The following is a 24,582-nucleotide window of genomic DNA, read 5'->3' as shown; positions in this document are numbered from 1 at the left end:
ATCTTGAGGATTTGTTAAAAGCATTAGGAGATTCTATGGTGGAAACAAAGCAAAAGTTTGTGCATTTGCCATAGTAGCTATTGAGGCATGCTGATGAAAAAAATTGCTACCCCAAGAACTGTATTTGGTGTCAGTGAGCCAAGTAAGGAGGCTTTTTGAGATATATACCATGCAAGAAAACTGATGTCTCAAGTCAAAATAGGCCAAAATGCTTTCTTCCCATTTTAAATTGCAAAACGTTAAAAACTTACACTGATATAGGAAGGACCGATTATACTGAGTATGACAAATTTAAAAAATATTTTAACTAGAGCTGCAGTAACCTCTGAAATGCTAGCCATACGTTTCACAACTGGAATTTTAATGTTGATAAACTTGCAAGAGCTTATATATGTGACTTAAAATGTATGTTAAAGCTGTGGTTAGAAACTGATAGTAACAGTAAATTATAAATTCTAGCAGTGTACAGCATGAAAAGAGCATTACCTATTCCATGAGAATGTTGCAAAGTGATCCCAAGAACTTTGTTGAGTTAATAACTTTAGGAGAACATTTGCTGGTTAATGGTACATCTTTAAAACTGAATTGTCAAGTCTACATTTAAGTAGCAGTAAGCCGTGTGCAGTCTGCAGTAAAAAAGTAGCAAGTAATGACATAGCTTACTTCAGATGGGAAGGGGAGAGGCTGCTGACCCAGATTCTGTTCTTCTAATACTGAAGACAATATTAGTAGTAGATATGTAAAACTGAAGTAGGTCTGGTAATAGGTGATATCAGGTTTATTTGGCTTTCTGTATTTTGTTTTACTCTGTGGTAGTTATTTACTTCTCAGTTTCTGCTTGAACTGAGGTAATTGTTTATCTGGTAGTAGGTGCTTAACAATGTTATTTGACTTTCTGTCTTTTTGTTTTGCTTTGTGTTAGAGTTCCTCACTCCTCTGTTGCTTGCAGTGAGGTAATTGCTTATCTGATATGTTTAGCTTTTTGCTTTTTTAAATTTTAGTTTGTGGACAACTTCATCATTCCTCTGCTTTTGGTCACACTGAGATCTAATACTAAGTGGTAACAGCGTTTACTGGCTTTCAGTTTTTCTTTTACTTTGTGTTAGAGGTTTCAAAGTTTCTGCTTCTGCTCACACTGAGGTAATTTTTTTTCTTAAGGAAGGTAATAGCACCGCTGTTTGGCTTTCTGACTTTTGTTTTATTTTGTGGTGGAGATCTTAACATTTTAGCTTCTGCTTGCAATGAAATAATTGTGTATTTGGTGGTTGGTATTAGCAGTGCAATGGCTTTCTGCTTTTTGTCTTACTTTATTGTAGAGTTCTTTACTTTCTCTTTTTGTTTGCACTAAGGTACTAGCTCGTCTCGTTTGGGTTACATTTGGAAAACAGTGGTCTGGTGTTTGCATTTACTTGAGTCCTTGTTAAAGACTTCAGGGTATTTATTTTATTTTATGTTCATTTGTGTGCTGTCCGCCATCTTTGTTAAGATGTGGTGAATACATACTTTCTTCTGTGTTATGACTTCTGGTGGTTGATAGATGTTTTACCTATCAGGAAAGAAACAGCTACATTTAAGCAGCATTGCTTAACCAGCACTACATTTGAGTAACATTTGGACAAAATTGCTGTGGAGTTTGCATTTACTTGTATTCCTGTTAGGACTTTGGGTTATTTATATTATTTTTTATTCATTTGTGTGCTCTCTCTATCTTTTTCAGGATAAGGGAAACATTTTTTGTATGCTTGGTGATCTGTGGCAATTAACAGGTGTTTCACCTGTCAGGAAGGAAGGAAGCAGTTGCATTTAAGTAGTGCTACTCAGTGAGAGGTTTAGTTGAGTTATTTGAGTTATATGTGGAAAACCGTGCTATGGAGTCTGCATTTGCTTGAGTCTTCCGAGGTTATTTCCTTTCTTTTCTTTTTATTTATGTGCTCGCCCCTATCTTTTTCAGTATGAGAGTAACACACACTTTATTTTTTCTTCATGATCAGGAAAGAAGGAAGCAGATGCATTTAAGCAAGGCTGCATAATTGGCAATTCATTTGAGTTACATGTAGAAAATGGTGCTTTGGAGTTTGCATTTACTTGAGTCCTTATAAGGGTTTTACGATATTTATTTTTTATTCATTTGGGTCCTCTCCCCATTTTTTGTCAAAAAGAGGAGAACACATACTAATTCTGCCTGGTGATCTGTGTTGATTGGCAGGTGTTTTACCTATCAGGAAGGTAGCAGCTGCATTTACTGAGTCTTGGGTGTTTGGAGTTTGATTTAGTAGGGAACACATCTCTACACCACTTACTTATCTTTAAAATAAGGTTGTGTCCTTTTTGGATTCTTATAATGGATTCCTTAAGTGCTTATATATTTGAACACATGATTAAAAATCGATATTTACTTGAGTATGGAATCTGTGGTGTATATCTAAAAAAATACGTATAAGGGGCACTGTATCAGCAATGTCAGATTAATGGAATTTTGTAATGTTATTAACAGTAAGGATCTGAAAAACAACCTAAATTGTAAATGCCCGTATGTGAAGGCTTTTCCTCTGTATATTAGTTTACACTAGAGTGGTAAGAGGATGTGAAAAATATCAAAAATGCAGCATTAGATAATAAATTATTTCTAATTGTGACTAATACTGATAGTCAGGAAGAGCTGTTTTTAGCAAAACAGGAAAAAGTGAAAGTATAGAAAAGGAAAAATGGAATTCCAAATGATCAAGACACTACAAAGGTTAAGAAAGGTAAAAAAAAAGGACAGTTAAAAATAAGAACAATAATAATAAGAAATGTGGACAACAAAAATCTTACAATAAAGACTTAAGAAAAGTTCAGTGGACACGGAAACAATAACTACTACAGACAGTGATGACAACTCATCAACTTGAAATGAAAATACTGCTATTGAGCTGGTAGTGCCAAAGGTTGAAATTAACAATGGTGGGATAGCTGGTGAAACTAGCATTGAAAATAAAATATAAGAATTAGTAATAAGAAAATAATCAGGGAGTTGGTAGTGCCAAGTGTTGACACCAGCAAAGATGAGAACTCATATGAGATTTGTGTTGAAAATCCGGCCAGTATTTTAATTAAACAACCAAACTGTGGTCTCTATCCTAAAGTTACAATAATAAATAGTGGTTGTAGAATAAAATATAGAGTTTACATTAATTCCCTCACTCCAGGGACCTCAAGCTAGCCTGCGACATTAACAAAACATACTGAAGAGACAACTGTATCTCCCAGAGATTGCCTCTCCTCTAGAATAAACTCCAAATTCACATGAAGCAGAGCTCCTCAGTAACCGTATTGAAGCGCAAGCTAGACAATTGGATGGGAGACTGTAGATTCATCCCAGGGGTGGCACCTATGTCCCTCATAGACAGGGGCAGTTGGTGCTGATCATAGACTTGCTCTGTGAATAATGACCATATAACTAGCATCAATTAGGGAATATGGATATAACATGGCCAGGCTTGTAAAGGCCCTAAGACCATTAGCCTAGTAACCTCTTATGAACCTATTATTTAATATCTTTGATAAATGTTGAAATGAAAAATGCATTAATAAAAGTACTGCAGCCAGGAAAAGAAGTAGAAAAGAAACTGAAGAATAGTTGTCAGATTATTCAAATCCCATCAGGAATAACAAAGCTGCTGATGCAAGAGTTATAACTGAAAATTCTATTTTGAGAGACCCACACCAACAACTTTTATTCCTGGATGATTCCATGTTATGACTAAGTAGACTAGATAAAGAGGTAATAATGGTCTCTAGAACCTTACTGACATAGTCATTGTCAAATTATAAGGTGTTTATTATTCATGTTTGAGTAAATGATTTGTGACACACTCCATTAAACCACATGAAGAATTCTGTACTAGACATTGTTGAATATTTGGAAAGTAAAGAGATTCACTGTGTACTGAACAAAATTATTCTGTCATTGTCCTGGTCAGATTATTCGTTTAATAAAGCACATTAGTTTAACAGCTAGCTAAGGCAGTTATCTTTGATATATAATACTAATCTTGTTAAGTATTCGGAAGACTGTGTATTGGGCTATTGGGTATTTTTATTGTTATGTTACATTTGAATTTATGTACTGCTGTTTTGTTGCTGAGAATTTATCTGATTATATAAAACATTTTTTAGAGTTAAGCTCAGCATTAGGGATAGATGTAGTAATATCAGGTCTGATAGAGTTATAAAATGTTGCTACTGTAATGCACAAAGTTTAAGAAATAAACATGATGTACTTGTTGGAGTAATATGTGAAGGAGAGTAAAAATTAGTAGCAATTATTTAATGTTGGAATTCCAAAGAATACATCAGTGATTACACAAAGTACGAATGCCTGAGAGAAAATTAAAAGATTGGAGGGGTTACTGCTTGGATTCGTGATTCTATTCCCTCAGTTCTTATAAATCAAGTGAAAGAATCTGAAACAGATATAGTGCAGATTAAAGATATCAGTTGTAATAGATCAACACATGTAGTGTTATATTACTGAACACCTGTGATGGATAATTTAATCCACTGTGGTTTCCTTAGACCAGTTAGAAAAGTGTTTACATTCTAAGAATATTATACTCTTAGGGGATTTTAATCACCCTGGCATTTTATGGAATGATCATCTTGCAAAAACTGTTTCTGAAAGAGAATGTATTCATATGACTCATTTGTCAATTTGACACAATTAGTTACAGGAGGAACTAGAGGTTCAAACATGTATTGGATTTAGTTTTAACTACAATACCTGAAAGTGTAAGTGGTCTGAAAATTGGACCTCTGCTTGGATGCTCCAACCACTACATTTTTTATTTCTGATCTTAACCTTTCATGATTCATAATGAATCAAAAGGGATTGAAACATTTAATATAGGTGATCTCAATTATCACTTGCTAATAGAATGTATAACTGATACGAGCTGGTCATCTTATTTTGCCTTAGACTCTTTAAACTATGTCTATAGGAATTTTGAAGACGAAAAGAATGTATAACATTTATAAGCAATATCACACAGCCGATGTAAGACACTTAAAATAATATAAACAAATTAATTTTAAAATGTATTTCTTAAATGATTATATAAAAAACTTGACATAAATATGTTAATTCATTAAAAATGCTATACTGTCTCTCTGTGTAAGCATTGAAGAAGAGTTAGCATCAGCTTCACAAACCATAGCTAATACATTTAACATTTTTTTGTTAATGTTTGTACTAACACCACTGGTAAGTTAAAATTCGTATTTCAGTGTATGGTCAATGCCCCAGTTTTACTATAAACAAGGATGCATTAAATAAAATTAATATGCCAACATTGATGGGCCCAGATATGATCCCTGTGTCTCTCATTAATATTAAAACTATTTTTATCCCAATGTTCTATAGTATGTTTAACAGGCTGTTAACCATTCTCTTTGATTTATAAAAGTCTTAATTATATTGAAAACTGTTACATGGTTAGATGAGTAATGGAATGGCTATAGCACAGGGTGCAGTGAGTTGCCTGTTGGAATACACTGTCTGATTAATTGCCTGTATAAGCAGGAGTTCCACAGGGAACAGTGTTGGGACCTATACCATTTAATGCTGTCTTTTCAACCATGGCAAAAAATGGAAGTATGTTGATGACTATAAATTGAGATTTGTTATAACAAACAATAAAGATTGTAGAGAGTTAGATGCCTACATAAAATCACTGGGTAAGTGGACTTCTGCTGTACAGGTTTAAAATTTAGTTTACACAAATGTAATATCATATATTTTAGTAAAAAATATGAAGAAATCCAGCCATAAACCGACATTGGCTATAAAAGTGACGTCTGCACGTACCCAAACCCAAAACTTTTCTGCCACAGTGATCTAAGGATCTCTGATCGCCAGCTCCAGGAATCTGTTTGCTCGTTTGACTTCAGCTGTCTGCTACAGATAAGTACCCTTTTGTTTTTTTTTATTATATTCCTTCTTGCTTTCCAGACATATTGAGTCCAACGACTGGTGTCAGAACCATGGCCTTAAGCTCAATGCCAAAAAATATGTTGTCATACCCTTTGGGAAGAATCCAGTTCCCATGAATTACCACATCGATGGTAGTCAACTGGACACAGAAGGAGTTATAAGAGATCTGGGAACACAGTTTGACAGCAATCTCTCTTTTGATCACCACTTTGCCACTGTGGTCAGAAAGTCCTTCTATGTGGCACATCTCATTACTAAGGGTTTTGCATCCAGGAAGAAAGAGGTCATTGTCTCCCTCAACTCTTTCCTCATTAGGCCAATCATTGAGTTCAATGCCCCATTTGGCATGTACCTCACTAAACACCTGCAACAACTGGAGAGGCCGCAAAAGTACCTCACATACAGGATCCTAGGCCTTAAACATTTGTCCTATATGGACAGACTAAAAAAACTCCAACTGTTCTCTGTCTCATATCACCTACTTAGAGGTGATTTCTGCTTGACTTACAAAGCCATGCCTGACCCAGCTCTGTTAGAAATGCTACATCTAAAGAAATCCCAATCTCTCCGCACCCCATGCTCCAGACACCTCAACCTCATTACCACAATTAATAGAGCATGCTGGAGGGACAGGTTCATAACCCAGAGACTGACCATGTTATGGAATAGACTTCCCATACATGTCAATCAAAGCACCTCACTGGCCCTCTTCAAGAGAAATATTGATGAGTGGAAGGAAAATAGAAAATTCACCCCAGTGATCACTCCAGTGGCTTTACTCGACAGAGGCACTAGGAACTAAGGTCGGGTGGCACTATGCCAGAGTAATCATATGGGCTAGACTTGTAAAGGCTCCAGGGCTGTTAGCCTAATACACAGCTATGAACCCATGAACCTATACATGTCAGCTAGGAAGGGAAAGCACACTTGTGGAAGACAAATTCCACATAAGGACATGCATGATCAGTGTTTGTTTTGTTTAGGGAAAGGCCACAGCTATAAGTCTTACGACATCTGCCAGTCCTTTGTACCTAAAACTTTGCATAGCCACTTGACTGCCTTAAAGTTATACTTAGAAAACCAAAGACTCAGACATTTGGCATTAGGTATGGAGGATGGGTAGGTACCTACAAGGAGCTACCTCAGAAGAAGGCCAAAAAAGTTAGGCCCGATGCCCACGCTGCACCTCAGGATTCTGGTGAGACTCTCGAGCCAGATGTTATCTCATGGTCCCATCAGAAGTAGGTTTCACCGCTGGAACCAGGAACCATGGTGGAAGCCAGTTCAGCTGAAATCCAGAATACATCTGCTGAGGCTGGTCAGCCATCAGACCCTCATGGTGAGGGCGAACCACGGCTCATGGTGTTGGAGGGGCCTACTACCACCTTACCTTCCACCCCAGTGTCAGCTCCAAAACCAACTACTCCTACTATTCCTCTTAAGGGGAAATAAAAAGAAAAACACAGAGCTGCAGAACCAGCACCTGGATGGGAAGCCTTTTCCCAGAACTTGTACATAGCCTTCCAGGCCCTTCAGTCTCAGGTGCCCCAACCAGCACTACCACCTGTGCAGGCCTTGGAGGAGTCAGAGGAAGAACTCTCTTCTTCTGATGACTTACTGTTACCAAATTGAGTCTCTCAAGGACTTTGCTATTCCTGAGGAGGAGGAGGACACCATTAGTCCTGATTCTCCTGGGGAAGAATTCTCCTTTGGGGACACCATTACACTTATGAGAGAGTATTTTAAATGACAGGTCTCGGATGTTTCTGAGACTAAAAAGAGGTATTTTGAACTCCTGCAGATGGAGCAGCCTTCCCCATCTGCAGTTCCTCCTCTTCTTCCAGCTTTTCACGATGCCTTTCAGACTGCATCTCAGGTCCCAGATTCTCATCCCTCAGCTTCTAAACATCCTGATAGGTTTTACAAGGTCCCCAGGATGCACAGTTCTTATTCAAGAACTCCTCTGCCGACCAAACAGTCATTGCTGTGTCAGCAGACAAATCCTCCAGACAGCTGCCTTCCACTTCTCTATTCCCTAGAGATAAGGATAGCAAATTCATGGATAGACAGGGGAAGAAAATTTGTACCTCTTCCACACTAGCCATTAGAGCTATTAATTATGAAACCCACATGACTAGGTTTGTTCTAGATACTCTGTCCAAGCTTCCGCACTAATGCCAGATGTGCAGATTTTCCTGCTAAGTCTCAGCTTTACGCCCAGCTCTCTACCACTTCTCAGGTGACCCAGGCACTCCATCAAGTTCAGTTATGATGCTGTAGAAGCATCATCCAAGTCTGCAGCATCAGGTTCTGTCCTGAGAAGGTACTCCTGGGGGAGGCTCCAGCTGCTACCCATGGATGTACAAGCCAAATTACTGGATGCACCACTTGATAATAAAGCCCTTTTTGCCACTGTTTCAGCTGAGCTCCTTAAATTTCTCTACGAAAAGGGTAAGGACTTGCAAAATGTAAAACATCTGCTAGTCTCACCCATTCCTAGATACCACAGGAACTATCCACAAAGGACCAGTTTGCTATGGAGGCAGTCTTCTCACTCTACTGCACCACAATCCAAAGGACAGAGACACTCTAGAAAGTAAACAACTCTAGTCCCTCCTCCACCTCAACCCCCTTTTGGAGGCAACCTGATTCTGACAGAGCTCCTCCACTGTGCCTCAAACCCGTTACCCACTTCCACTCCTGTGTTCCTCTGCCTCATCCTATCCCTACCCTCCTGGCGGAAAATCACCTCAGAGGCCTGGGTCCTTTCCATCATCCAAAATTATTTTATGAAGGGTGGATAGTTCCTCCCTTCCAGGGGACACCACAACCCCCTTCAAGCCAGCTTCACCTCTTTCCTCCAATAATGTATCAGCTTCTAGCTCAGGGCACAATCGAAAAAGTCCCTCCAGATCAGACAAACAAGGGGTTTTACTCCAGGATGTTTTTGGTCCCAAGAAAGGATGGTTTTTGGAGACCAGTTCTGGATATGTCTATCCTCAATCTATTTCTCAAGGTGCCTAACTTCAAGATGCTCACCTTGTATCATCTCTTACCCCTTATCCTCAACCAAGCCTTCATGGTATCCCTGGATCTGAGAGATGCCTACCTTCATATCCCCATTCACCCCATTTACAAGAAATACCTAAGCTTCTCAGTAGGTTCCTTACATTTTCAGTTTTCTGCATTGCCATTTGGGCTCTCTATAGCTCCAAGAGTATTCACAAAGTGTCTAGCTCCAGTTATCATCCACTGCAGAATGCAGACTGTACAAATATATGCCTACCTAGATGACCTGTTAATCCTATACCAGGATTGCCACTCTCTTTACCATCACCTACACATGGTGTGCAAAACATTGGCAAACCTAGGGTTCACAGTGAGCCAACAAAAATCACAAATGACACCTACCCAAGAGCTTGTCTTCTTAGGGTGCAGAATAAGAACAGGCAAGATGGCAGCCTTCATCCCCTGCCAGAAGGTGGAAGCCCTCAGCCATTGCTTCCAAACTTTCCTTTTCCTCCAAACCATCTAAGCCAGGGAATTTTTAAGGGTCCTAGACCACATGGCATCCTTGATTCCCATGCTTCCCTTTGCAAGGCTGCATATGTGAAAGTTCCAATGGGTCTTGAAGAATCTGTGGCACTAACACTCCCATCCTCTGGATGTTTCCCTCGTTCTTCTCTCATGCTTGAAAAAAGAGCTGGAATGGTGGACTTCATCCATCAACCTCAATCAGGGAATACCCTGGCAGATCCCTCCACCATCACAACACTCTACACAAATGCATCGGATCTCTGTTGGTCGAGCAGTTCTGGAAATCAGCAACAACAAGAACAATGTTCAGGGAGAGTGGTCCACCTAGAGACAAAGGGATCACATCAATATCAAAGAACTCAATATCCAAAGGCCCTTCTCTTGGCACTTCACACATTCCAACAAGTTCTCCTACCAGGTTCTTTGAAGGTAGTCACAGACAATATGACTGTCCTGTGGTATATCAACAAGCAGGGAGGGACAAAGTCCTATCCACTTTACACCTTGGCAATTCAGATTTGGTCCCTAGCAGCAAAACTACACATTCACCTGCAAGCTGTGTTCATTCCTTCAGCAGAGAATGTGATGGCAGACACCCTCAGAAGAACCTCAGCAAACTCTCATGAAAGCATGCTTCACAGGGAGTTGTTCTTGGATCTTATTCACAGGTGGAGTATTCTTCAGGCAGGTCTGTTTACCTCCTCCCAGAACAGACAGATGCCTCTGTTTTGCGCCAGAAACCCACCTCAACCACAGGCTTGGAAGGTAGACACCTTCTCTTTTTCAGTGGGCGGGCATGTATTTTTATGCTTCACACTGATTCAAAAAAGTCCTTCTGAAGATCCAGAGGGACTAACCAAAAATCTTGCTGGTGAGTCCCTTTTGGCCAAGACAGCATTGGTTTCCCCTACTACACCTATTAGCCAAGGGCAATCACCACAGGTTACCTCACCTATTCAACCTACTCATGCAAAACAGGGGGTTTCCCATCCACCTTCAGGTGCTCAACCTCAAACTGACCCTATGGGTGATAAAATGTTGATCCCCCTCAGACATCTGTATTTAGAGGAAATACTCAATGTCCTACAGGAGGCCAGGAAACCTAGTACCAGGAGAAAATATGTATCAAAATGGAAAAGATTTTCCAGATGGTGTTTCAAGAATAAACAGGGCCCTTCTCTTGTTCCAGTACTCATGGTCCTTTCTTACTTGTGTGAACTTCTACATTCCAGACTAATGTACTCTTCTGTAAAAGTGCATTTGTTAGCCATCTCCACCAGCCCTCCTTTTGTACCTCCTTTGGCATCCAGGCTAGACATAAAACTCTTCTTAAAAGGTGTTATTCATATCAGACCCTCTCACAGACCTATCCCTCTATCATGGTATCGTAATTTTGTGCTTGAAAAACTCACACTGCCCCCCATCTGAACCAGCTCACTCAGCATCACTTAAGCTATGTGTTTGGAAAACAGTACTGCTGGTGATGCTTACATCTGCCAGGAGGGTCTCTGAAAGCCAAGCCCTTATGGCCACTCCTCCTTACCTTATCTTCTTTAGAGACAGGCTGTCTCTCAGTACCAATCCTTCCTTCATGCCTAAGGTGGTTAATGAGCTCTCCTTGAATCAGACCATTAATCTACTTGTTTTCTTCCCACAACCTCAAAACTCCTCAGAAAGAACTTTGCATTCCTTGGGTGTTCATAGACAACTAAGGTATTACCTGGACAAGACCAAATCCATTAGAATGTCTGACCAGATTTTTGTCTCCTTTCACCGTAGGTCCTTGGGTAAGGCAGTATCAAAACAGACAATTGCCTCATGGATTTCTAAGGCAATCTCTTTTTGCTATTCCTTTCATGGAAAGGAATTGAATTTAAATATGAGAACTCACTGTACTAGGGCAGCTGCTTCTTCAACAGCCTTTTTTAGGGGTGTTGAATGTGCTTCCATTCTGAAGGCATCAACTTGGTCTTCTGTACATACTTTTACCAAGCATTACAAACTAGATTTGATTTCTAGAGCCAGAGCTGGGTTTGCAATGTCAGTTTTACAGGGTCTCATCGATCCTGCCTCCCAACCTACTACCTAAAGCTTTGGTACTCTCCCTACTGTTCTGAGTACTGCAACATGAGAATAGAAGTGCATAGAATAGTTGTCTAAGAACTTACCATAACCTTAGATGTCCTTATCTTCCATGTTGCAGTATTCAGTTCCCCATTCTACCCCCTCTTTCATTTGTTTATCATTTCTTGTATGGGATTTACCTTGCTTCCTTACATCCAAATAGGACACAACAACAGCTACTACATACATCTGTAATATACTTACCTCCTTGACTGGTGGTATATGTGGGTCTGAAAAGCTTCCTTTTCTTCTTGTATCCCAGGGGTACTACTGTATGTGACAGTCAGTTCTGGGTTGGGTACGTGCAGACGTCACTTTTATAGCCGATGTTGATTTATGGCTCTGACAAGCAATGTCACACATACCTCTTATCCTAAGACTTTGGTGTACTGGCCGGATGTCCGGTGCTGCAGGCAGCTACCTCCCTATTGTTATGAATACTGCAACATGGAAAAGGATATCTAATTATGGTAAATTCTTACACTACTATTCTTTTTGTATTTAAACTTGTTGTTGTTGTATCTTTCGGCTTTTCCCGGTTAGGGGTCGCCACAGCAGAACTCCGGTCCGCTAATGATTGGCAGTAGATTTTTACGTACCGACTTGCCAGGCCTGATACACAACCTTCAACGAAGGTATGCCCATTCACGCATGTCTCCACACAGAAGACGCTTTAGCTGAGAATCGAACAGGACAACATCTTACTGTGAGGCGACAACGCTACTGCAGCACCACCACCGCAGCATATTCTTTTTGTATTTAAACTGAGTCAGGTAAAACTCAGTTTAAATACAAAAAGAATATGCTGCTGAGTCAGATAAAACTCTTGAGAATGTTCAAAGTAAATTCACTAAATAAATTACTTCTCACATAAAAAGACAGGTGTAAATGCCTAAGTATTCTTTAAGTTACAGGTGTTTAAGAGAAAATTTTATTTTAGTCCATAAAACCTTTCATGATGATGTCATGCATATTATATTTAATAAGGAGATATACAAAACTGATAAAGCACTAAAGTACAATAATATGAAATTTAAGACTTATTTATTAAAGGCCAGGTGAATATATTTATTTACTTATAACAGACTACAGGGCAGTTTTATGGAATAACATATCTATTGAAATTTATTCAAGTACTTTCGATAGTTATAAGAAAAATATTGATGCTTGGGCAAGAGATTTTAAATCAGGACCTTACATTAGAGACTCACTGATGTTCTTCATGTTTCACTGTTGTAGTCATCACACTTGGGTTATCCTGCCAGGGGTAGCACTCAGTCAGCCCAAATACCAGAGGCTTAGTATTTCTGCGTCGGTTGCTGTCGCTCCAGGACTGATGTCAGGTCGTCAGTGGTATATAAACAGGCAGCCGATGCCATTACATCAGTCTTTCTTGCTGAGGAGCCCAAAGCAGAATCAGTTCACATGAGTGCCGGTCGGCCGCTACCTGAATTTACGTTTCTGAAATTGAAGTTGAAGTCTTCTAAAGCTAAATACCCCCTTGGGGATCCTTTTTTCTTGCTCTAACCAATGTCAGAAAAAGTTAATAATTGTCTCGTCTGTGGAAAGCAAATACCACACCGAAATTTCTATTCTTACTGCATCACCTGTTTAGGCCCAGACAACAACGTTCCTCGCTGTCGGTCTTGTGCTTTGTTCGATGCCAGAACTATACATCGTCAGGCCCTTATCGTAGCTAAATCCTTTCACTCTCAATCTCCATATTCCGAAATGGCTTCGGTAAGCCATCTGACTACCAATCTTCTGAAAAAACATAAAGATAAAGACAGAGACAGACTGCACAGGGTCAAAACTGCCGATGACACTTCCGTTAAGCTAGTCGCCAGTTCGCCGGTACTCAGTGAGGCACTTTTGCAGCCCCTGATGCCCGCTTCTATGGATTCGCAGGCCACTACTGAGACCCGTTCTGAGTCCGGTATGCCACAAGAGTCTTCTTTGACTATGGAACCTGTGGATGCCTCTACCTTGGATGGGTCCAGAGCTGCTGTGCAGGCACCGGCTTCCGAGGAAGTTCTTTGCACTACCGATATTCGATACAAACCAATGACTTCTTTCATGTCTTCAGTTCTTTCTAAAACTACCAAGTTTCTAAGGCCCAGGGTACGAACTACGCCTAAAAAATGATGACCCAAGCTCAAGCACCTGCTTCCATGCCTCAATCTCAAATGCTTAAAATGGCGGAAGACATTATCATGCTGATTAGGGGAAGCCAGCCTATCCCTTCTAAAAGAAAAAGAGACTTGTTCCTAGACTTTATCTGACCAAGAGTCCGACGACTCTGAGGTTTCTGATTATGAAGACACGCCCTTATCTGCTTATGAGGATTCAGTTGCAGAGGAATCCATTCTTTCTCCCTCTCCTCCAGAAGATTTTTCTTTTGGTGAAACCCTATGTACCTTGAGAGAGCATTTCCATTGGGAATGCCAGGATTATCTTCAGTCCAAAAAGAGACTCAGGGAATTTTTAGATTTACCGCAGCACAGGTCCTTAGCTATTCCTCCTGTTCTGGATGTTGCAGATGATGTTTTCATGGCATCCAGTTTAACTCCTGATACTCTACCTCCTGCTCCCAAGAAACCTGACAGGTATTGCAGAGTCCCTGACTCACACAAATTTCTTTTCAAAAGTCCTACTGCTGATCTAGAGGTCATCTCCCAAGGACCTAAAGGAATAAAAGCAACCACAGCTAAGAATCCCACCCCTTCAGACAGGGATTCCCAAGCTTTAGACATATGGGGTAAAAAGTATACACCTCTGCAACTCTTGCCATTAGAGCATTAAGTTGTCAGTTCCACATGGTGAAATACCAGCAACATACTATGGAACTTATTAAACAAAATTATCTACCTTTCCAGACTGTGCAGAAAATAAAGAGTTATAGGAGCTTATGCATTCAGCAAGCCAAGTTACTAAGCATACCCTGCAATGTGGGTTTGATGCCCTAGAATCATCCTGCAGGGCAGCAGTCACAGGAACTATACTTAGAAGGCATGCTTGTCTTATGGAACAGACCTTGCCAGACCATGTCAAATCAAAATTGTTGGATGCATCACCACTGAACAAAGACAATCTGTTTGGCACCAAGGCAGAACATGTTTTAAAAAAGATGGAAGAAAAAGCTAAATCTATGCAGACAGTTAAAGACTTTTTGCAAGTCCAGCCTCCGAGATTCAGTAGGTATTGCCCTTCAAAACACTTTTCCTTTCCAGCTCCCACTAGGCTGGCTCAGACTAGACCTAGTGGAAACAGACCCCCCCCATGTAGCAGGCCCAGGGAATGCAGAGATCTAAGCAATGGAGTACCTCCACTTCTAAAACAGGGAGTGCTAAGCCACCCCCTTATGGAAAGAATTCACAATAACTTTTCAACTCCACCTCTTACCTCTGCCCACCTGCTTGTGCCCTTAGGAGGAAAACTTGCCTCCCATGCAAAAAACTGGGCCTCCAGCACCAATGACTGATGGGCCCTCAACATAGTGTCCCAGTGGTACAAATTTTATTTCCACACACTGCCAGCCCCAAAAGGGTTCCCAGCTCTTCCTCCAAACCAGTGGGCAGAGGCACAAAACCAAGTTCATTCCCTGCTCTCCATGAGGGCAATTCAGCCTGTTCCTGCAGACCAGATAGGCCAAGGTTTCTATTCCAGACTTTTCTGGGTACCCAGAAAAGAGGTCACCTGTTGCCCATTCCTAGATCAATCCTTTCTAAACACCTTCCTGGTGGTACCAAAATCCAAAATGCTCACTCTCCAGCATCTTCTTCGTATGCTATCCAAAGATGCCTGGTTAGCCACCCTAGACCTGAAAGAGGCCTATTTGCACATCCCAATCAGAGGCTCTTGTTGGAAATATCTATGTTTCAGGGCAGGATCTATGCTTTATCAGTTCTCTGCACTTCCCTTTGGCTTATCCACTGCTCCCAGAGTTTTAACAAAATGCCTGGCTCCAGCCATTGCTTTTTGCAGACAAAGAAATATTCAAATTTACCCCTACTTGGACGACTGCCTGATTCAGGCAGACAGTAAGGAAAAGCTGTTGCAGCACCTGACATTTGTAAAAGACCTACTGACCTCACTAGGGTACACTATAAATGAAAAGAAATCCAAAGTAGTCCCCATTCAGAAAATTGTATTCCTGGGAGCAAGCCTGGACACAGCATCCCAGATGGCAGTCCTTAGTCCAGAAAAACAAGCCTGTCTGACAAACTACTTCTCTCAACTGGCCACCAGAACCCAGTTATCCACAAGGAAAAACCTGCAAGCTCTAGGGTTCATGGCCTCCTGCATTCTACTAATTCCATATGCCCGACTGCATATGAGGAAACTTCAATGGTACTTAAAAAAGGCTTTGGTATCAATATTCTCAGGACCTGGAAACTGTTATACCTATGATACCTTGTCTAAGGAATGATTTTCTTTGCTGGGCAGCAGCATGCCACCACAACAAGGGACTTCCCTTTTCACAACCCCACACCACCCAGACCCTAACCACATATGCATCAGACTATGCCTGGGGTGCACACCTAGATGGCAGGTGCATTCAGGGCAACTGGAGCCCAAATCAAATTCATCTGCACATCAATCAAAAAGAGATGCTAGCTGTTCAGCATTCTCTGACAGCTTTCAGACCCCTATTCTCTCCGGGGCCTCTACTAATCAAAACAGACAACACCTCGGTGATCTGGTATATCAACAAGCAGGGAGGAACCCAGTCTTACCCACTATGCAGGCTAGCCATGACCCTTTGGCACACGGTTTCAGCCATGCAGATTCACCTGCTAGCACAATTCCTGCCAGGCAACCAAAACTCTCTGCAGACAACTTTAGCAGAAATCTGCTAGACCCACACGAGTGGCAATTAAACCACAACACCTTCAGCCTCATAACCCAGAAATGGGGTACCCTGAAGGTGGACCTATTTGCCTCCCACAACAACCACCAGCTCAGCAAATTCTGCACCAGGGAACCTCACAGCAAGGCCTGGAAAGTGGATGCCCTATCCTTCCAATGGGTAAACCTCTCGATCTATGCATTTGCTCCTCTACCTCTTCTTACAAGGGTGTTACTCAAACTAAGGGGGGAAAGACCAAGGGCAATCCTGATTGCCCCAGACTGGCTACGCCAACACTGGTACCCACTAATGCACAGTCTGTCACTGTTGCCTCCATGGCACCTCTCTCAGATTCCAACTCTCCTGACCCAGCAGAAGGGAGAGTTCTTGCATCCACAATTGCAGACCCTGAACCTGGCAGCCTGGCTTATTCTTTGACCTCTCCTCCAGTGGCCAGCCTAAGCAAGCAAGTCCTGAACATTATACGTGAAGCCAGATGACCCAGCACTAGAAAATCCTATGCTGACAAGTGGACAAGGTATTGTTCCTGGATCCAGGATAGAGGAGCTGAACAGCACAGCCCTCCTTACCTTTCAGCCTGGATTAACTAGCAGACCTGCTTCACAGGGGCCTATCCTTCTCTTCTATTAAAACCCATGCCTCTGCCATCTCTGCTCATTACAGCACAGAGTCACCTCTCTTTTCACACCCCCTCATCAAGCAGTTCCTTAGAGGGCTAACAACTTAACACCACCCAGAAGAGCCCCTACCCCTGCTTGGGACCTTAACTTTGTATTGGAAAAGCTCACAACCCCCCCCCCCCCCGCTTGAGCCTGCAGCTTCAGCAGAGTTAAAATTTCTCTCTTGGAAAACAGCCTTGCTTCTGGCCATCACTTCAGCTCAAAGAGTGTCTGAGCTACAAGCACACATGGCTGTGGAACCTTTCATAATTTTTCATGCTGACAGGGTCTCCCTCAGGACTAACCCAACTTTCATGCCTAAACTGGTGTCCAGTGTGGCTCTCCACCAATCTATTAATTTGCCCACCTTTTTCCCTAAACCTCAAAATAAGGGGAAAGGATCCTGCACTCTTTAGATGTGTACAGATAGCTCAGATTCTACCTGGATAGGACTAAGCCCTTTAGGAAATCTGACCAGTTACTAGTCAGCTTTGCAGGGGCAGATGGCAAGGCCATAGCAAAATTAACCATTTCCAAATGGATAGCACACTGTATCCATTTCTGTTACAAACACCATGGGAAACCACCCTCCACAGGGGGTCAGAACACATTCCACTAGGGCAACTTCCACCTCTGCAGCTTTTCTTAGAGGGGTCCCTACCAGGGACATCCTGGAGGCTGCAACATGGAGTTCTGTTCATACGTTCACCAAGCATTACCACCTGCCTATCTTTTCCAAATCCAGAGCAGGCTTTGCAACTGCAGTCCTGCAGGGCATACTAGCCAGCCTCAACTCTTCTTGATGGCCTCCACCCATTTCTTCAGCTTTGGGAATCAACCCAAGTGTGATGACTGCAACAGTGAAACACGAAGAACATAGTACAGTTGTGTACACTTACCGTAAATGTAGATGTTCGAGTGTATTCACTGTTACAGTCCTGGTTTCCCACCCTCCATCCCTCTTTCTCTCTCTTCCTCACTCCTTACAGTGATATTTGTTGAGGGAGTCTTTTCTGCTTATTTCAAACTGAGTTCACATTATATTTTATCATGATAGCAAATAAGTGCACATGAGACAGTCCAGCAGCACCTAAAGAGCTTGTAGAGTCAACACTCACAAAGACCATGGACCAAAATATCATATTCATACTATTGATAATCAAGTAATTCCAGTGATGTCAGAGTCACACAGTTAGACTCAAACCTTGGACCACTGGACCTTCATCTCCAGGCAATCTTACTTCTCATTCAGCTTAAGATTGTGGCTGTGCACTAAGCTGAGAGATCATGGATTCTCACAAATACGTGTCAGACAGAAAAATGAAACATTTCTAAACATCTGAAAGAAGTGAGAGACCAGAAAAATATGAGGTAATTGCATTCATTTTGAATTATGATCCCCCATCTTTTCCCCTAGCACTGTGTATTCCTGTTCAAGTCACCCCAAGATTGTTTGTATTCTTTCCCTGCAATTACTCACATTCCAAAAGTACTCGTAAAGACAAAAGACAAAGAATGAATCTTATCTTGCTAGCCCCTAACTGGCCAAATTATGTCTTGTTCTGTAAGCTGGCCCAGATAGAAACAGAAGAACCAGCAGTGTTTCTCACTCAGTGATGAGAGACTGTGGCACGAAACTTCAGGATCCTCATGTTACAGCTTGAAAGCTGTCCCGTTAATGCTGCATAACCATCGATTCTAGCCTGCTGTTTGACCTATCCAGAAAGAGACTGGAAGACCTTGATTAGGTGAACTACATTCTCACACTTGTATGACAAGGACAGAACAGGTCCCATCTCCTGTTTTGTGCTTTTAATCTTGCAGCACCTCTTACATCTCTTTAAACAAAGTCTATTCTGATCCTTGATCAACGTTTACACATTAGAAGTCTCAGCCTGTATCCCATTGAAGCTGTCTATGTGTCTTGCATTACTTTTAACCTAGCTAAGAATTTTGTTTTGCTTCAACAAGTAATGGTAACATGGAAGGAGTTAGAACTCATTTATGATATGCAGGTTGTTTCCTGTTTTCAGTTTATTACTTTGCCAATGGTTTTTAATTAAATGTGTCTGTAAATATGTTTCTGTGCATCCCCAAAACGAGGGGTAAAGAACATATGAAAATTATTTGGATTTATTGTGAGAAATAATATTGCAGTTGTACATGAAATTGCCAGAAGCCGAGAAACAGCAGAATTCTTCCCATGCTAGCGGAACAAAAAGTGATTCATTGATCATGATAGCATTATGTTTTCTCTCAAGTAAATTGAATTACTTTCTTGCAGTTAATGTTTCACAAAATACAACAAATTTAATTTAAAAAAGCTGTAGTGCTTTTAAGAATTTTATCAGATTCCATTTATTACCAGTATGCTCTAGAGAAATCTTTCTGTAATTAGTGACCTGCCTTTAAAAACATGAGAGCTGAGTGCTGTGCAAATGGCAACATGCTGGAAAAGAAGGTAATTATGTCAAAACCTTCATTCTTTCAGTTTTCTGCTTCACATGCAACAGACTGTAAAGGTAAGAAGATGGCCACTGTAAAAGAATTGGCCCATCCATTCACACCCACTTTTCCCCTTTTTGCACATGGGGTCAGGATGCCACTTCAACAGTGACAATCATCTAGAACCAAGGGTCACACAGCTGGATGGCTAACCCTGCTGCGGGAAGTAAAAAGTAAAAGAACTGGTGTTAACATAAAACATGAAATACTAACTGTGACTAAAATATTTTTGTCTTTATCTTAAAGGCCCTAGTTGGTTAGTCTGTTTTGAAGCTTATGTTTCAAGAACTTAGTTAAAGTAAATAAGAAATTTTACGTAAAACCCATCACTGCCTTCATAAAATGTATGTACTTCCTTCTTATTTACTCTTTTTTTGTCTCTCTTTCTCTCTCTCTCTCTGTCTCTCTGTCTGTTTTACCCAGTTTATAATCTGCTTCTGTTAATACCAATCTTTCCATCTCTGTCTGCCTGGACAAGTATGCATTTTTCTTTCCTTTCTTCTTACTCTTCTGGGACCTTGTCTGCTATCTGAAAAAACTAAAAAGACAGGTAAATATACAAAGATTTTACTCTTTGATTTCTTACCTAGGCTGGTAGCTTCATCACATGTGAACGATATGTTAACTTCTACATTTCATTCTCTGATGATATTACTTGGTAAAATTTGAACTGATTTAATCATTTTATTTATTTATGGCTAGATTTGTACTATTTTATACTTTTTCTTAAGAGACTCTCTTCTGCCATTCATAATATTTTATTTGGAATGTGTTTTTGTGGCCATTAGAAATTCTGGTAAGCTTTGCATCTTATAGTCTAAATGGGCAGTCATTACTAAATACAAACCTGGTATTGACTAGAGTATCTTGGGTATTACACTGGGATGAAATGACTAGGCTTGAAATGACCTTTGGGTCGATAGCCTAGTAACCCCCTATGATCCTATTATCCTATGATGCTATGAACATGATGATGACTGTAGCAGTAGTAATGGGTGATAACATGAAGACTTAATACATTCCACTCTAAAACACACTCATATGCGCACACACACACACAAACACACACACACACACACACACACATATACATATGGGTTTATTTCAGATTATTGAGTTTTCAGGAAACTCAAACTTCATATGGTCGAGGCCATAAAACTGAAATTGAGGTATTTGCAGGGGAGCAAGTACCCCTGCACCCCACATATGGCGGGCTGCATGCCTCCCCCACACTAACTGCAAATTATATATACCAAGTACAAGATCACTGTACCATGGGGAAAAGTGTAGGTACCCTATTCCCCACTGTACTACAATCTCCATGCAAATGCTTCAAATGTTTTTGAAAATTGAACAAATGATCTCGACTATATGAAGTTTGAGTTTCCAAAAACTTGATAATCTGATACAAACCCATATACATTCACACACAAGCAAGTGCATAACACACACACCTATACAAGCATGCACACACATACACAAGGATACACTCTATAAATTAGCAATAGTGTGGACCATGATAACTTCTAAGATTGCACATTGTGATACCAGTAGGTGGTACAAAAAAACTGTTAAAAATCATGTTAAAGCAATTTAAGTCCAAGACATTAAAACATATAAAATACACAGCAGGATCAAAAACAGCTGGGCACGTCACAGTTTGCATATTTTCTGTTACCAAGGTAGATCTCTATTTCCTGTAATATTTATTGCTTAGGCATTATAAAAGTATGAAGTTTTGAAGGAATTTTTGCAAATTGATGCTTTATTTTCAATTTTTATTTATTTAAGATTTTATTAACCAGGTAGGTAGGATGGTATTGGGACCTCCCCTTGATCCCTGTATAGTAATACCAGGAGTTGCAAAGTAATTGCATGTCATACTAAACAATCATCTTTTACTGAAAGCATTCAAACTCTGTAACTATAAAAAAGTCCATCAAACAGTACACTGAGCAAACATAGCAATGACTGTCTACGACACAAAGAGAAGCAAAGTGAGCTTGTCTACAGAGATAGGTATGAAAGTGTCTTTTTATACAAAGCGAGTTGCACTACGTAAGCAGAGAGTTTGGCTGCAAGTCACATTGTGAATATGTATTCATTGAACTAAGTTTGAGTTCTGTTACTAATATGTTTCTGACTTTTTAGGACTTGAGGCCTGGGGATGTGTCTGGTAAACGAAACATTTGGGAAAACAAAGCCACTGCAGCTGAGAAGTTTTCTCCATCTGCTAAGGTACAGTACAAACAAAGCAGTCATTATTTGCACACTTAGAAACATCATTTACAAGTGTAAACATTTCAGTTTCTTTGAAAACTAGACTTTTACTCCCAGAGTAGTGCAGTGGTAAGGCCTTTCTATGAAGAGGTGACCAACCCAGCAAATGGTAACCACAAAGATGCTTTACAGAGCTAAAACAAAATCTTTTCCCTGGAAAAGTGACTAGTAAATTAAATAAAATTGAATATACTACAGGTAAACACTTTTTCTTTAATCAATGTAGTTAATTAGAGCAAACACTCATATGAGCAAACATTCTTCTTAATGGTGCATTAGCTGGTTACATTTTGTGTGAGATCGCGTTGCAGTGGGGTCAGGGAATTTGCCCTGATCCCACTGTCTCACAGTATGGAGGTGGTATATATAATTAGCAGGGGATGCGGAGGGGCTTACCTCTGTGCAAAAATTTAGTTTTTTTATATTTTTTCAATCATTTTAGATTTGATCTAAACTGAACAGTGTTTCTCCTTCATTTTATTGAGCATTTGATATCTGATAATATACTATATGTGTGTGTGTGTGTGTGTGTGTGTGTGTGTGTGTGTGTGTGTGTGTGTATATATATATATGTGTGTCTTGTGTGTGTGTGTGTGTGTGTGTAGCCGACAGCGAGAACACGCGAGAGCGGAGAAGACACAGGGAGAGAAATCGAATCAAAGAGAAAAACGGAGCAGAAAGAAACACGGAAAAAGGTAAAGTATGTATGAACATCGACATGGTAAAGGGGTAGTATGTGTAAGAGGTAGTGGACTGGACGTTAGGGCGCAGTATAGTGGGTTAGAAGTTAGTGAGTGGTGAGTGGAGGTAAGTTAGGTTAGGGCGCGGGCTAGGTGGTTGTGTGGGTTAGGTTTGTGGGTAGGGGTGGGGTAAGGCTGAGTTAGTAGTAGTTGTGGCTAGGTAGTAAGTGTGTTAAGTTATAGTGGTGTTAGAGGGGTTAGGGGAGGGTTAGTGTGTTAGCGGAGTATGGGCGCGGACCTTAGGGTTAGGGTTTAGGTTAAGGTGGTTATAGGTGTGAGTTGTGTTTGTTTTGTTGTTTGTTGTTTGTGTGTGTTTTTGGTGTGTTGTGTGTTGTGTGTTTTTTTTTTGTTGTTTTGTTTTTTTGTTTTGGATTTTTTATGGTGTGTCGGGCATGTGAGTGTGTTGTTTGTGATGTTTCGTGTTTGTGAAATGTTTTGTTGTGTTGTGATGTTTTTGTTGTCGGCGTAAGAGATCCATATATATATATATATATATATATATATATATATATATATATATATATTTATATATATATATATATATATATATATATATATATATATATATATATATAGATATATATATGCATATATGTGTGTATACATATGTATACACACACACACACACACACACACACACACACACACACACACACACACACACACACATAAAAAATAACAGGACTGAAAATACATGAGCGCCTCATATGTTTTTGAACAAAAAAATACTATAGGTGAACAAGATACATGCTTGTCCCTCTTTCACTTTGCTTGTCTACACTGTGCATGCTATCCTCTCTTAATCTATCTTTATCTAGCTTTATTCAACTTCTAATGCAAGTCACACCATTTTTGTTGCCCATCTCTCCAATTTCTCTCATTTTGAGTGTTATTTTCTTTTACCAGTTCAGATTTCTTGTTTATTTCTTTTTGTTTTTGGGTCTTCATTCAGTCAGCCATTGGGGTGTTTTTTTTTTTTTTTTTTGATTTTAGCACTATCCCTTGCATGCGTTCAGTGGAGAACATGACAGAGGAGGACATTTTTTTACTTTTGCAAGGGGTGCACTCTCCTTGCAACTCTACCCCTTTCCCCAATGCAAGAGTGGTGGTTTTGGTAGTCTTCACCAGAAAAACTACATAAACTCTGTTTGCCTCCAGTGCTACTCCACCCTTCCCACCCAGAAAGAGAGATGAGTGGCCCACATCTGTTCACTCTTCTTCCAGTGCTAGAACTGCTAATGAAAATCCAGTACTGAGGCTGACAACTGAACCCCATTCCCCTGGTTCACATGCAGGGCTCCATCCTTCTGCACCATTTGGCCAGTGTACATGTATTTCACTGCAGTATTAAAAATCAGAACCAAATGTGCTGACAGTCTGGGAAAGTCTTACATATAGATTTTTGTCTGATTTTTTTTATACATGATGTACTGTTTTAGACTACAGTTTTATTACTTGTCATTAATTTGTCTTTATGCATTCAGTTTGAGAACATGTAGGATTACTTATTTGTAATACTTTATTATGTTGTCAAAATTATCTGAAGGCATATTCTGTTTGCTTGTACAGTTTGCTGTTTCTGATGGGTCGTAGATTGTGATGTATGTTCTTACTTTTTTAGTTTTTATATGTGACTGACTTTCTTTGCATTTTTTCTGATATGTTTTATTTCTGTTTCTTTAAGTTGCCATAATGGTTAAGGTCTTCGCCAAGATTTGATCCCGATCTCCAGTCAATGCCTTTTTGTAGTTTGCATGTTCTCCCTGTGTCTCTGTGGGGTTCCTCCCATATCTGAAAAACATGCTGAGTGTTTCCATCTTAAATTCACCAAAAAATGGAGATGTGGTACAACAGCACAGACTCTACATGGTGCCCAATAGGGGGAAGAGTTGTGTA

At 40.3% G+C, this 24,582-nt stretch overlaps 1 protein-coding gene across 10 annotated transcripts in view; it reads left to right on the top strand.

Annotated features, from left to right (window-relative positions):
• CALD1 (caldesmon 1) overlaps positions 1 to 24,582 on the top strand; it is a 1,713,117-nt gene that overhangs the window by 1,630,624 nt on the left and 57,911 nt on the right. For all 10 annotated transcript variants that reach the window (XM_044088458.1, XM_044088461.1, XM_044088452.1 and 7 more), the window contains one exon: positions 21,818 to 21,904. In XM_044088458.1, coding sequence (XP_043944393.1) covers positions 21,818 to 21,904 — 87 coding nt within the window. The remainder of the gene's footprint in view (positions 1 to 21,817; positions 21,905 to 24,582) is intronic.

Source organism: Protopterus annectens, chromosome 11.part0 (genome assembly GCF_019279795.1).
Source record: "Protopterus annectens isolate FY-2018-M chromosome 11.part0, PAN1.0, whole genome shotgun sequence".
Lineage (NCBI taxonomy): Eukaryota > Metazoa > Chordata > Ceratodontiformes > Protopteridae > Protopterus > Protopterus annectens.
Note: the sequence above shows the minus strand (reverse complement) of the source record. Positions and strands in the feature narration are given on the sequence as shown.